This window comes from Neophocaena asiaeorientalis, unplaced genomic scaffold (genome assembly GCF_003031525.2).
Source record: "Neophocaena asiaeorientalis asiaeorientalis breed wild unplaced genomic scaffold, Neophocaena_asiaeorientalis_V1.1 scaffold242, whole genome shotgun sequence".
NCBI lineage: Eukaryota > Metazoa > Chordata > Mammalia > Artiodactyla > Phocoenidae > Neophocaena > Neophocaena asiaeorientalis.
This window is the reverse complement of record NW_020172451.1, coordinates 282147-293980: the sequence shown is the minus strand read 5'-3', so window position 1 is coordinate 293980 and position 11834 is coordinate 282147. Positions and strand designations below refer to the sequence as shown.

Sequence of the window (11834 nt, the reverse complement as noted above, 5' to 3'; positions counted from 1 at the left end):
AAAGAAGGCCTTCTCGTCCACAGTCTTGGGGGCACCCAGAGTGGGAGTGCCAGGCGCCACAGCCTCCACCTCCGCCAGGTCGATGAAGCCCTTGCACTCCGTGTCCACTCGGTGGTCGTAGTAGCGCAGCTGAGCAGGGGCAGGAGGTCAGGGCAGGGCTCCCTCGACTCCCCACCCCAGCCAGCCCGCTGACCACTCACCTGGTGCTTGGTCTTGTCCAGCACAAACCAGCGGGCCTTCCAGGGCTTCATGAAGGCCCCCTTCTTGTACAGGGTGCCCTCATAGGACCTGCGTTTGCAGGAGAACCGGCCAGAACAGCCATCAGGGCCCGGCAACGGCCCCGCCTCCCCGCCCCCGCCAGCCCCAGCAGCAAGACCGAGGCCCCTGTCCCCAAACTGACCCAAGCCCGGAGCACTGGGCAAGGGAACACGAAGAAGCCTGGAGTTGTCCCCAGAAAGGACCCCCTCACGCCCGTCACAGCACAGACACTTGGGAGGGTCCCACACCAGAGCCTCAGGGTCTCAGGGAAACAGCCCTACATGCAGAGCAGGGGCCCCTGACACGGAGCAGGCCGGTCCGGGGAGGCGACTGCGGCAACGTGGCCCCTCCAGGCCCAGAGGGTGGGATGCAGCCTGCTGGGCCCCAGCCTCACAGGTATCCCATGGTCCCTGTCCCTCTTCTCCTCCGCAGCCACCATGGCCTGGCTGTGGTCGCCAGTTCTATATCCCAAACCCCTTCCAAGCCCACCTGCTTCTCCCCAGCAACGGTCACAGCTTAGGCCACCATCATGGCCTCCCCGGCAAATCAGTCCACCTAAGAAATAACGACGCTCCCCAAAGGCACCTGCCCACACCCATCTGAGAACTGCCTGGGACCCCAGTCGAGTCCCCCTAGCTCAGAGGTGTCCGTGGTGCAGAGAGACCTGCTTCTCACACCTGTTCTCACTCTCAGCTGTCTGAAACTGGCTGTACAGGGTGCTGGTGCTGCGGCGGGCTGCCTGGCGGGAACCGGACGCACTTGAGCCGCTGCTCTGGTCGCTGTCCAGGCTGAGGCTCAGGGTGGAGCCCACGGGTCCCTCCTGCAGGTACACACCCAGCGAGCGGCGGTGGTGGGGCACGCTGGACACCAACAGGGAGCTGGGGGTGCCCTGGGGGCAGGAGGGTGGGCCCGTGTCAGGGGGGTGGCCTCCACCTCCTCCTGGCAGCAAGCCCACCCCAGCCCCCCGCACCCACCCCCGCTCACACGTTCGTCTTGCCGGCCTTCAAGGCGCTGGGCAGCTTTCACCCGATCCCAGGCATCCTTCCAACGCTCAGGGGGTCGGCCCAGCTCTGTCTCCAGCCGCTGCAGCTCCTGGAGGAGAATCAGTGACAGATTACGCAGAAAAAAAGTACCCAGACTAGAACACGAAAGGACAAAAGTATGGAAGATGTAGGACAGGAGACAGGGAAAAGATCTAACGACTGTGTAACTGTCGTCCAGAGGAGGAGGCAAGGGGGAGGGATTGGGCAGAATCAGTATTTGGAGACAACAGATGAAGAGACATCAAAAATATACTCAAGGGACTTCCCTGCTGGCACAGTGGTTAAGAACCCGCCTGCCAGTGCAGGGGACACGGGTTCGAGCCCTGGTCCGGGAAGATCCCACATGCCGCGGAGCAACTAAGCCCGTGCGCCGCAGCTACTGAGCCTGCGCTCCAGAGCCCGCAAGCCTAGAGCCCGTGCTCCGCAACAAGAGAAGCCACCGCAATGAGAAGCCCGCGCACTGCGACGACGAGTAGCCCCCACTCACCACAACCAGAGAAAGCCCGTGCACAGCAACGAAGACCCAACGCAGCCAAAAATAAATAAATTTAATTAAAAAAAAATTATTAGACAAGCAGAACAGCAGGAAAATAAGAAGCATCCTCAGGGGAAAAGTTAAAAGAAACAGACCCAGAAATGAACTAGACATACAAGAAGTTCCAAACAGTTTTTATAAATACATTTAAGACTTAAAGATGGACATAATGGTTGAGCAGATGGGGAATCTCTGCAGAAAAGAAAAACTATAAAGAAAAATGGAAATGCTAGAGCTGAAAAATACAATATCTGAAGTGGAAAATTCATTAAACAGGCTTAAGAGCACGTGAAACATAAGAAAGAAAAGAGCAGTAGAGTTGAAAACAATGTAACAGGAATCATAAAAATGAACTGCAGAGAGGAAAGATTGGAGGAAAAAACCAAATACAGCCTCAGTGACCTAGCGGGCAAAGAAGTCCCAGAGGAAATGAGGGACAAGATCATGCAGAAAAACTTTTCAAAGACATAACGGCCTAGGGACTTCCTTGGTGGTCCAGTGGTTGGGACTCTGCGCTTCAACACAGGGGGCGTGGGTTCGATCCCTGGTCGGGGAACTACGATCCCGCATGCCGCGGGGCACAGACAAAAAAAAAGAAAGAAAGAATGGCCTAAAATGTACTAGGTTTGATTAAAACTATCATCCCATACATCTAAGAAGCTGAAAGAACTCCAAGCAGAACAAACACACACAAAAAACATCATGTGATGGCCAAACTGCCGACACTAAAGATGAAGACAAAACCTTAAAGGTAGGGAAAAAAAGGGTGATGCTACACACGGTTTACAAGGATAAGAACGAGCACCAACACTCAGTCAGAAACAATGCAACAAGCAGAAAACACTGCAACGACATCTTTAAACTGCCAAGTATAAAAAGCTGTCAACCTAGCATTCTACATCCAAAGAAAACACCCTTTAAAAAATAAAGGCATAGATGCGGAGCAACTAAGCTTGTGTGCCACAACTACTAAGCCTGTGCTCCTAGAGCCCGCGAGACACAACTACTGAAACCCGTGCACCTAGAGCCCGTGCTCCACAGCGAGAGAAGCCACCGCAATGAGAAGCCTGTGCACGGCATCAAAGAGTAGCCCCCGCTCGCCGCAACTAAAGAAAGCCTGAGCGCAGCAGTGAAGACCCAACGTGGCAATAAATAAATAAACATTCCTTTAAAAAATAAATAAAGGCATAGAAAGAGAAATTAAAGAAACAATCCCATTTACCATTGCATCAGAAAGAATAAAATGCCTAGGAATAAGCCTAAGGCGGCAAAAGACCTGTACTCCAAAAACTATAAGATGCTGATGAACAAAACTGAAGATGACACAAACAGATGGAAAGATATACTGTGTTCTTGGATTGGAAGAATCAATACTGTTTAAATGACCACACTACGCAAGACAATCAACAGATTCAATGCAATTCCTATTAAATTACAAATGGCCTTTTTCACAGAACTAGAACAAAGAATTTTTAAATTTGTATGGAAACACAAAAGACCCCGAATAGCCAAAACAATCTTGAGAAAGAACAGAGCTGGAGGAACCATGTGCCCTGATTTCAGAATATACTACAAAGCTACAGTAATCAAAACAGTGTGGTACTGGCACAAAAACAGACACAGGTCAACAGAACAGGATAGAGAGCCCAGAAATAAACCCATGAACCTATGGTCAATTAAACTACAACAAAGGAGGCAAGAATATACAATGGAGAAAAAACAGCTTCTTCAATAAGTGGTGCTACGTGCTAAAGAATGAAATCAGAACATTCTCTAACACCATATACAAAAATAAACTCAAAATGGATTAAAGGGAATCCCCTGGCAGTTCAGTGCTTAGGACTCCGCACTTCCACTGCAGGGGGCATAGGTCTGATCCCCGGTCAGGGAACTAAGATCCCACAAGCTGCATGGCACCACCAAAAAAAACCAAAAGGATTAAAGATCTAAATGTAAGACCAGATACTATAAAACTCCCAGAGGGAAACATAGGCAGAACACTCTTTGACATAAAGCACAGCAATATTTTTTTGGATCCATCTCCTAGAATAACAGAAATAATAACAAAAATAAACAAATGGGACCTAATTAAACTTAAAAGCTTTTGCACAGCAGAGGAAACCATAAACAAAATGAAAAGACAGCCTATGGACTGGGAGAAAATATTTGCAAACAATGCTATGGACAAGAGATTAATTTCCAAAATATACAAACAGCTCACACAGCTTAATATCAAAGAAACAAACAACCCAATCAAAAAATGAGAAGACCTAAATAGACATTTCTCCAAAGAAGACCTACAGATGTCCAATAGGCACATGAAAAGATGCTCAATATACCTCACACCAGTGAGAAAGTCCATCATTAAAAAGTCTACAGGGGAGGGACTTCCCTGGTGGCAGTGGTTAAGAATCCGCCTGCCAAAACAGAGGACAAGGGTTCGATCCCTGGCCCGGGAAGATCCCACATGCCACGGAGCAACTAAGCCCGTGCACCACAACTGCTGAGCCTGAGCTCTAGAGCCCGCGAGCCACAACTACTGAAGCCCATGCGCGTAGAGCCCATGCTCCGCAACAAGAGAAGCCACCGCAAATGAGAAGCCCGCGCACACTAACAGAGAGCAGCCCCCGCTCGCCGCAACTAGAGAAAGCCCGTGCACAGCAACGAAGACCCAATGCTGACAAAAATAATAAATAAATAAACGTATATTAAAAAAATGTCTACAAATAACAAATGCTGAGAGGGAGTGGAGAAAAGGGAACCCTCCTACACTGCTGGTGGGAAGGTGAATTGGTGCAGCCACTATGGAAAACAGAATGGAGGTTCCTCAGAAAACTAAAATTAGAACTACCATATGACCCAGCAATTCCACTCCTGGGCATATATCCAGAAAAAACAAAATCTCTAATTCAAAAAGATACATGCACCCCCCTCCAATGTTCATAGCAGCAATATTCACAAAAGCCAAGACACAGAAGCAACAGATGAATGGATAAAGAAGATGTGGCGTACTTATAAAATGGAATACTACTCAGCCATAAAAAGAATGGAATAATGCCATGTGCAGCAACATGGACGGACCTAGAGATTGTCATACTAAGACAGAAAAACACAAATATATGATATCACGCATGTGGAATCTAAAAATATGATATAAAGGAACTTATTTACAAAATGGAAATAAACTCACAGACATAGAAAACAAACTTATGGGGGCTTCCCTGGTGGTCCAGTGGTTAAGAATCCACCTTCCAATGCAGGGAGCGCAGGTTCCATCCCTGGTCAGGCAACTAAGCCCATGGGCCACAACTAAAGAGCCCACATGCTCTGGATCCCATGTGCTCTGGAGCCCGCGCACCACAACTAGAGAGAAGCCGGCGGGCCACAACTAAGACCCGACGCAGCAAATAAATCAATAAATAAAAACTTACGGTTACCAAAGGGGATGGCAGGATAAGTTAGGAGTTCGGGATTAACATATGCACATTACTATATATAAAACAGATAATCAGCAAGGATCCACTGAATAGCACAGGGTACCATAGTTAACATCCTGTAATAATCTATAATGGAAAAGACTATAAAAGGAAGTGTATATATATATGTATACATATATATATATATCTGAGTCACTCTGCTGTACACCTGAAACTAACACAACATTGTAAACTATACAATAAGAACAGAAATGGTGAAAATAAAAAAAAAAAATGAAGACATTTTCAGGTTAAAAAAAAAAATAAGCTGAGGGAATTTGTCACTAGCAGATTTGGATTACAAGAAACATTAAAAGCTCTTCAGGCTACAGAGAAATGATACAATACCAGATCTACACTGAGAATGAAAAATACTGGGCACAGCAAATAGAAGACGTTTTCCTTGTTTCCTAATTTTTTTAAAACAAAGTGGACCATTTAAAACAACCATAACCCATGCTCTGTGCTGACGTCACAGGTAATAGTAAAAGGGCTGATGACAAAGGCAGAAGGGCAGGAGCGGGCAGTTCCCGTGGGGGTATGCAATTCAACCCCAGATGCGCTGGGACTGCAGTCACTGACAACCACTAAAAATAACACAAAGATACAGCTCAAAAGCCACACAAAGTAGATAACATGGAAAAGTAATACTCAACTGTCAGGAAAAATAACAAAAGGAAGAAAGCAGCAAAAAAAAAAAAGTCCCATGAAAGATAGAAATGGGTAAGAAGAAGACCTAACCACATGCTGAGTACCAACCAGAAACTCACCGTTAACTGTAAAGACACAGACCAGTCAGAAATGAAAGCACTACAGACAACATCACGCCACACAGACGCTGGCCTAGGGACACCAGCTCCAAGACCACGGGCAGTACCAGAGAGAAGAGGACGGTCCTCTGCCCTCTGTGCTTGTGGACCCCCCTTCACCCACAAAGCCATGACCCAGGCTCCCCCAAACCCTGCGTGGCCAGTGCCTTCAGCCTGGGCCACTGCTGGGCTGTGAAAACCTTTCCACCTGCTCGTTTACACCTCACCACCTCCCTGAGAGGCAGGAATCAGCCTCCCCACTTTCCCCACAAGGAAGCAGCCACTCGGATGCCTAGATATCCCTCCAAAGACACCCAGCCAAGGGGCGGGGCGGGCAATGCAAACCTTCCTGTGGTCCGGACCTGAGGCCCCGAGGGAGAACTCCGGCCACTGGACAGCCACCCTCTATGCCATCCCAGCCTCCCCGCAAACTCCAACCCCAAGGGGCTCTCTTCTCTCTTCTGGGGGCCCGTGTCCTATTGAATCCTGATTGCTGAGGCTAAGCAGACACGCCCACTAAGTCTGGCAGAGGGAGTGAGAGAAGCCTGAACGTCAACCCCAAGCTTCCAGGCCCATCTCTCTCTGAAGGGGGCACCACCAGGCAGGAGGGAACCCAGCAGAGCACCGTCCACATCGGGGGCCGGGGGGCCAGGGCAGGGCCACCGGACTGACGTGCGCTAGGACCCCCTCTCCCCTTCTCAGGGGCCACACGCACCTCCAGCAGCTGGGAGATGGCATCGGGCTGGGCTCGGGGGCAGCTGTCGTAGCAGGGCCACACCACCCGGCGCCTGCTCTGGGGGGCACCCCCATCGGGCCGCTCCTCCTCCGGGGGCTCAGGGGGCCCCTGCGCCAGCTCCCAGTCATAGGGGGGGCCCTCGGCCAGCGTCTCCTCGGTGTAGAAGTCCCACACCTTCAGGTTGGACACGTTGCTGTACGGCCGGAGGACCTGGGGGCGGGCCTGGCGTGAGCACCGGGGCGCGGAGGGGCCCGCCCGCCCCGACCAGGCTCTGCTCACCTCCGCGTCCTCGGGCGCGTACAGGTAGTTGTAGAACACCGGCGTCCTCTTGCTCAGCCTTTCCACGTACTCCCACACCGAGCGGCAGGCCGCCTGGCCCCGGCGCTCCCCCTTCTCCTCATACAGCAGCCCTGCAGGGGGCAGCGCTGAGCCCGGCCCCACCCCGGCTGTGACAGCGCCCCTGTGCCCACCTTCACCGCCCCCGCCCCCACCATACCCAGCTCGATGCGTTCGTAGTCCGAGTCCAGCAGGAAGGTCCGGAAGCGATGGGACGCGTGATGGTAGCCGAGGAACTTGAGGTAGAATGGGCTGAACTCGAACTCCATGGGGAACTGCAGGTGGACCTGTGGGGCATCAGGAGTCAGCGGCCAGCGGTCAGCACGCACAGCCCCCCACCACGGCCGCCCGCTCACCTGGTGCACGCAGTCCAGGAACTGCAGAAAGACTGGCGTGAAGCCACTGCTTTGCCCGGCCAGGGTGTGGGCCCCGCGGTGGCTGAAGCGATGGCCAAAGGACAGCCACTCCTTCTCCACCAGTAGACGGAAGCCCTCCAGGGTGCGGTAGAAGGGGTCCGAGAGCAGCTGCACCAGGGACACCACCTGCCAGCAGCGCCGTGGGTCAGCAGGGCGTGGGGACTGGGCCCAACACCCGCCCCCCCCACCCCGGCCACTGCGTACCTGAGTGGTGATGTCCCAGCCGTCCTCCAGGCTCACCAGGACAGAGGAGCCCGAGTCCAGGAGCTCCACCACCAGCACTGACACCTGCAGCAGCTTGTGGATCTGCAGGACCCGCAGCCCCTCAGCGCCTCTCAGAGCCCGTGGCCTGAGACCCCAGCACCCACACATCCACAGGGGCGGTGGCTGCGCACAGCCTGGACGGACCGAAATGCTCCAGCGTGCTTCCTCCCACCCGGCCGCCCACCCACCCGCCTATCAGCGTCTTCTGGGCCTGAAAAAGCATCCCCTCTCCTTGACGTGCCCAGCCCCACCCTGACAGAGAGTAGAGGGCTCCGATACAGCTGGGCCCTGGCCTCCCTCCCCTGTCCATGTACCACCACTGGGAAGTGGCCATCATCCCCTCCCGAAGCCCAATACTATCAAAAGAGCAAAAAGCCCAGACCCCGCCCACCCACGGCTCTAGGTAAGTGGTGGGGCCCAGCACCCAGGCGGGCACCGGACGGCCCCTGCCCATCACATCCCCTCCCCCCGGGTAGCTGTCCACCACGGTGGGGCAGGGGCAGTGGAGAGACCTGGATCAGCCACTCTGAGTCTTCCAGCGAGCACAGGAAGGAGGCTGAACCGGGCTCGGTGGCAGGATAGCCGGGGACACACGCCTTCAGCAGCTTCTTGAAGCTGCCTTTCACCTGCCGTGTCTCGAATACCTCGATGGGCACCAGCTCCCACTGCTGCAGGGGATCTGGCCGTACACCCTGGAGGAAGCCGGCCATGGTGAGATGCGCCCAGGCCCCGTGCCCCCACCTGGCCCCAGGACCCTGTCCCAGTCACCTTGAGCTGGGCTTTGTCTCCAATGATGTAGAGGGCTGCACGCTGGGGCCGGAGAAAGCCTGGGTCGGGGGGGGCCCCGTTGGCCTGGGGGGGACCCACGCCTGCTAGCCGGGTGCCTACATCAGTGCTGAGCCCACCGCTGCGCCCACCGGCCCGAACACTGCCCCATTTACCTGCACAGAGAAACCAGGTGAGCACCGGAGCAGGGCCAGGGCACCACTCACCTGGGGCAGAGCTCCCAGGGAGAGCAAGGGTGGGACTTGGGGTGTCAGGCTGTTAGTGGCCGGGGCTGTGGCGAGGGCTGGGTTACACTGGTCTGTCCCACGGGGCCGTTAGTGCCAGGTGTGGGGGACGTTAGTGCCCTGAGCAGTCACACGGGGCCATCAGTGCCAGGAGTAGGGAGACAGCCTGCGCGGTCAGTACAGTACCTCGGGGCGCAGTCCGTCTGGAGGCCAAGGCCGCCATGGGGTTGGACAGCGTAGTGACCCTGGCTCTGGGGCTGGGCACTGGGGGCACAGCAGAGAGAAGGCTCAGGCCTGGCCCCAGGCCCGGGGGTGCGCCCAGCAAGGGCGGAGCTGTGGCCCAAAGAAACTGGGTGCAGGGCTGGGTCACCACCGAACCCCCGGGGATCCCAGAGACAGTGAGCATCTGTCAAGGTCCTCTGGGCCCCCAGGGCAAACGAGGGAGCACAGGACCCGGTGGTGGGTAGGAAGGGTCAGGGGACAGGCAGGACCCTGCCTAAGCTGCTCATGACACGCAGCCACCAAGCGGCCCCTGCCCAGCACACAGCAGCAGCAGGAGGTGCCCATGAAGCGCAGCCCAGAGAAGAGGAGGCCCAGCCCGGGAGCGCCCAGCCTGGAACCTCAGAGGGTGGCTCAGTCCAGGACACAGGCAGGCCCAAGCCCCAGCACAGAGCCACCTGTGAGGACCAGGCCCGAGGCTTACGGGCTGGGACGGCCCAGCCTGGAGGCACAGGGAGCCCGCAGTAGGAGGCCTCTGGATTTCAAAGTCTGCACCTGGCTCTGACCCAGGCTCACTTGCCTCTACAGAGAGGGCGCAAGGCACCAGAGGCCAGCATGGCGCCAGCCCACTACGCTGCAGGCAGAAGCATGGTCACCCACAGTGAGGACAGTGTGTCCTCGTGACACAGAGTCTGGACCGGAACCGGTGTACGGCTGAGGCGAGCCGAGACCTTGTATGCCCCCAGGCAACGAGTGGGAAGGCCCGTGCCCAGAACTCGGGGGACACCCAGAAGCAGCACCAGCGGGCTGTGGGGACATTCAGAGATGCCCAAGCAACACTAGGGGAGACACAGGCACTAGGAGACGAAAGATCCTGCAGGGAAGGTGCTGCCTGCAGGGGCCACTCAGAACCACTGGAGCGGGCGGAAGGCAGGAAGACAGCGCGACCATGAAACACACTTAATGATGGACTCTGATGTTTGGAAAACTAAAAGCCACTCAAACTACAGAGCGGTATTCCCAGTAGAGGACCAAGGAGTAAGGCCTGCGCCGCTTCAGAAGGTGGCACCGAGCCCAGCGCTTCCTAGGGCAGCATCCCCATTAACCACCGTGAGGACAGCCTGGCCACCCTGTTCCCAGCCCCCTTGGCCCCGATGCCCAGCAAGTGGTAACAACAGCTACAGACGGAGCACTGAACTACAGGCTGCACGGGGACTGGGGGGCTGGTGTGCGCCAACAGCGGAGGAGGTGCCTGCGGTTGGGGTGCTCCTCAGGCCTCACTCGGGAGGGGTGAAGGCCCTCCAGCTACGGGAACGAGTGGCGGCTGCACCAGGAGGCCCTGTGCCACGGGCAGGAGCAGCCTGGGCCAGCGTGGGGGCAGTTGGCCATGGGGATGGCTGCAGACTCGGGTGGTGAGCTCACAGACTCAGGGTGGGCAGAGAGGGAAGAATCAAGGACGATGCCCGGGCTTCTGGAAGGCTCAGCCCCACAGGTGGCCTGCCAGCCCCCAAGCCCACCTGAGAGCTAGAGCAATGCATCTGGGAGCCAGTGCATCTTGAACCTAGAGCAGCAGCAGAGAAAAACGCAGACAAGTGTGAGGGGAGGGAGGGAATCAGGAAGGCCTGAGCGACAAGTGACCCCTGGTGTGATGTCTGCACAAGCCAGGGTGGGGGAAGGGTCTCACAGAGAGAAGTGACCCTCGTGTGACATCGGCCAACTCTACACACACAACCGCCAGGACGGCTCCAGGTGTGTACAGATCCCTGGTAGACGCTGTCACCACATCTGCTGAGGTACAGGCAGGGGTTGGCTCAGGCCAGCATCTGGGCAATGGTCAGGCCCAGTGCGGGCAGCCTCCCAGCCCTCATGCCTCCAGCGGGGTGATGAGACCTCCAAGCACGGACTGAGAGGCAGCTCGCTGATCACCAACGTGAGGACCAACGTGGGCTAGGTGGCAGCTCCAAGGAGGCCCAGCAGCTTTCAGGAGGGCCAAGAGGATGAACCGGAAAGGACCAGAGATCAGTGAGGGAGGGTCCAGGAGGGGAGATGGAGGGAGATGGGCAGGTAGGGGAGAGGCTGTCACGGGGGGAGATGAGGGAGATGCGGGGGCAGGATGGGGGCAGGTGGAGGGTAAGCGGGGTGCAGAAGCGATTGCCTTGGGGCAAGGCCCTGGGGTGAGGCTGCCCATCCTGACACAACCCCCACCCCCCGCCTGCACACCCTGGGGCCCTCCTGGGTGTCTCCTGTCTAAAACCCTCTCCCAGCGCTAGGCATCCACATGGCTCACCCTGCCACAACAGGGTCCCCGCCTGTCACCCCAGGAGACCAGACCACTGCTTGTGGACAGCACGCTCTTCTAAGGGTCACCCTGCACCAGCACCCCGATAGCAAGGGGTAGGGCCCAGGATGGCCCCTGGGCGCATGCCCCAAATTCCTGGGCCTGCTGCCTCCTCTGTGAACCCCCAGAGGAGTAGTCAGAGCTGGGCCTCAGGACACTCACCTGCTCCCACAGCCCAAACACTCTGCCCCCTTGTCGGTCTGCTCTCCATAAATGCCATCACTACCCCCCAGGTCCTCCGGCCCCGAGCACCCTCACCGTGACTGCCCATGTGGGCCGAGGAGAAGCCGCTGAGAGTGTTGCGACCGGACGCATCAGCATAGCGCGGCATGGAGCTGACCACGGCCTGCAGGTACTTCTCCTGCTCCAGGCTGCTGGAGTCCGCCTGGGACTG

At 55.9% G+C, this 11834-nt stretch overlaps 1 protein-coding gene across 1 annotated transcript in view; it reads right to left on the bottom strand.

The window, feature by feature from the left end:
* SBF1 (SET binding factor 1) overlaps positions 1-11834 on the bottom strand; it is a 34848-nt gene that overhangs the window by 2017 nt on the left and 20997 nt on the right. Inside the window, exons 30-42 of the mRNA XM_024737390.1 lie at positions 11699-11834; positions 9070-9147; positions 8642-8814; positions 8386-8565; positions 7814-7915; positions 7550-7735; positions 7354-7480; positions 7137-7267; positions 6837-7067; positions 1243-1350; positions 936-1147; positions 201-288; positions 1-129 (exon numbers count right to left, since the gene is read on the bottom strand). The exon at positions 11699-11834 is cut by the window's right edge and continues 1 nt beyond it. Coding sequence (XP_024593158.1) covers positions 1-129; positions 201-288; positions 936-1147; positions 1243-1350; positions 6837-7067; positions 7137-7267; positions 7354-7480; positions 7550-7735; positions 7814-7915; positions 8386-8565; positions 8642-8814; positions 9070-9147; positions 11699-11834 — 1881 coding nt within the window. The remainder of the gene's footprint in view (positions 130-200; positions 289-935; positions 1148-1242; positions 1351-6836; positions 7068-7136; positions 7268-7353; positions 7481-7549; positions 7736-7813; positions 7916-8385; positions 8566-8641; positions 8815-9069; positions 9148-11698) is intronic.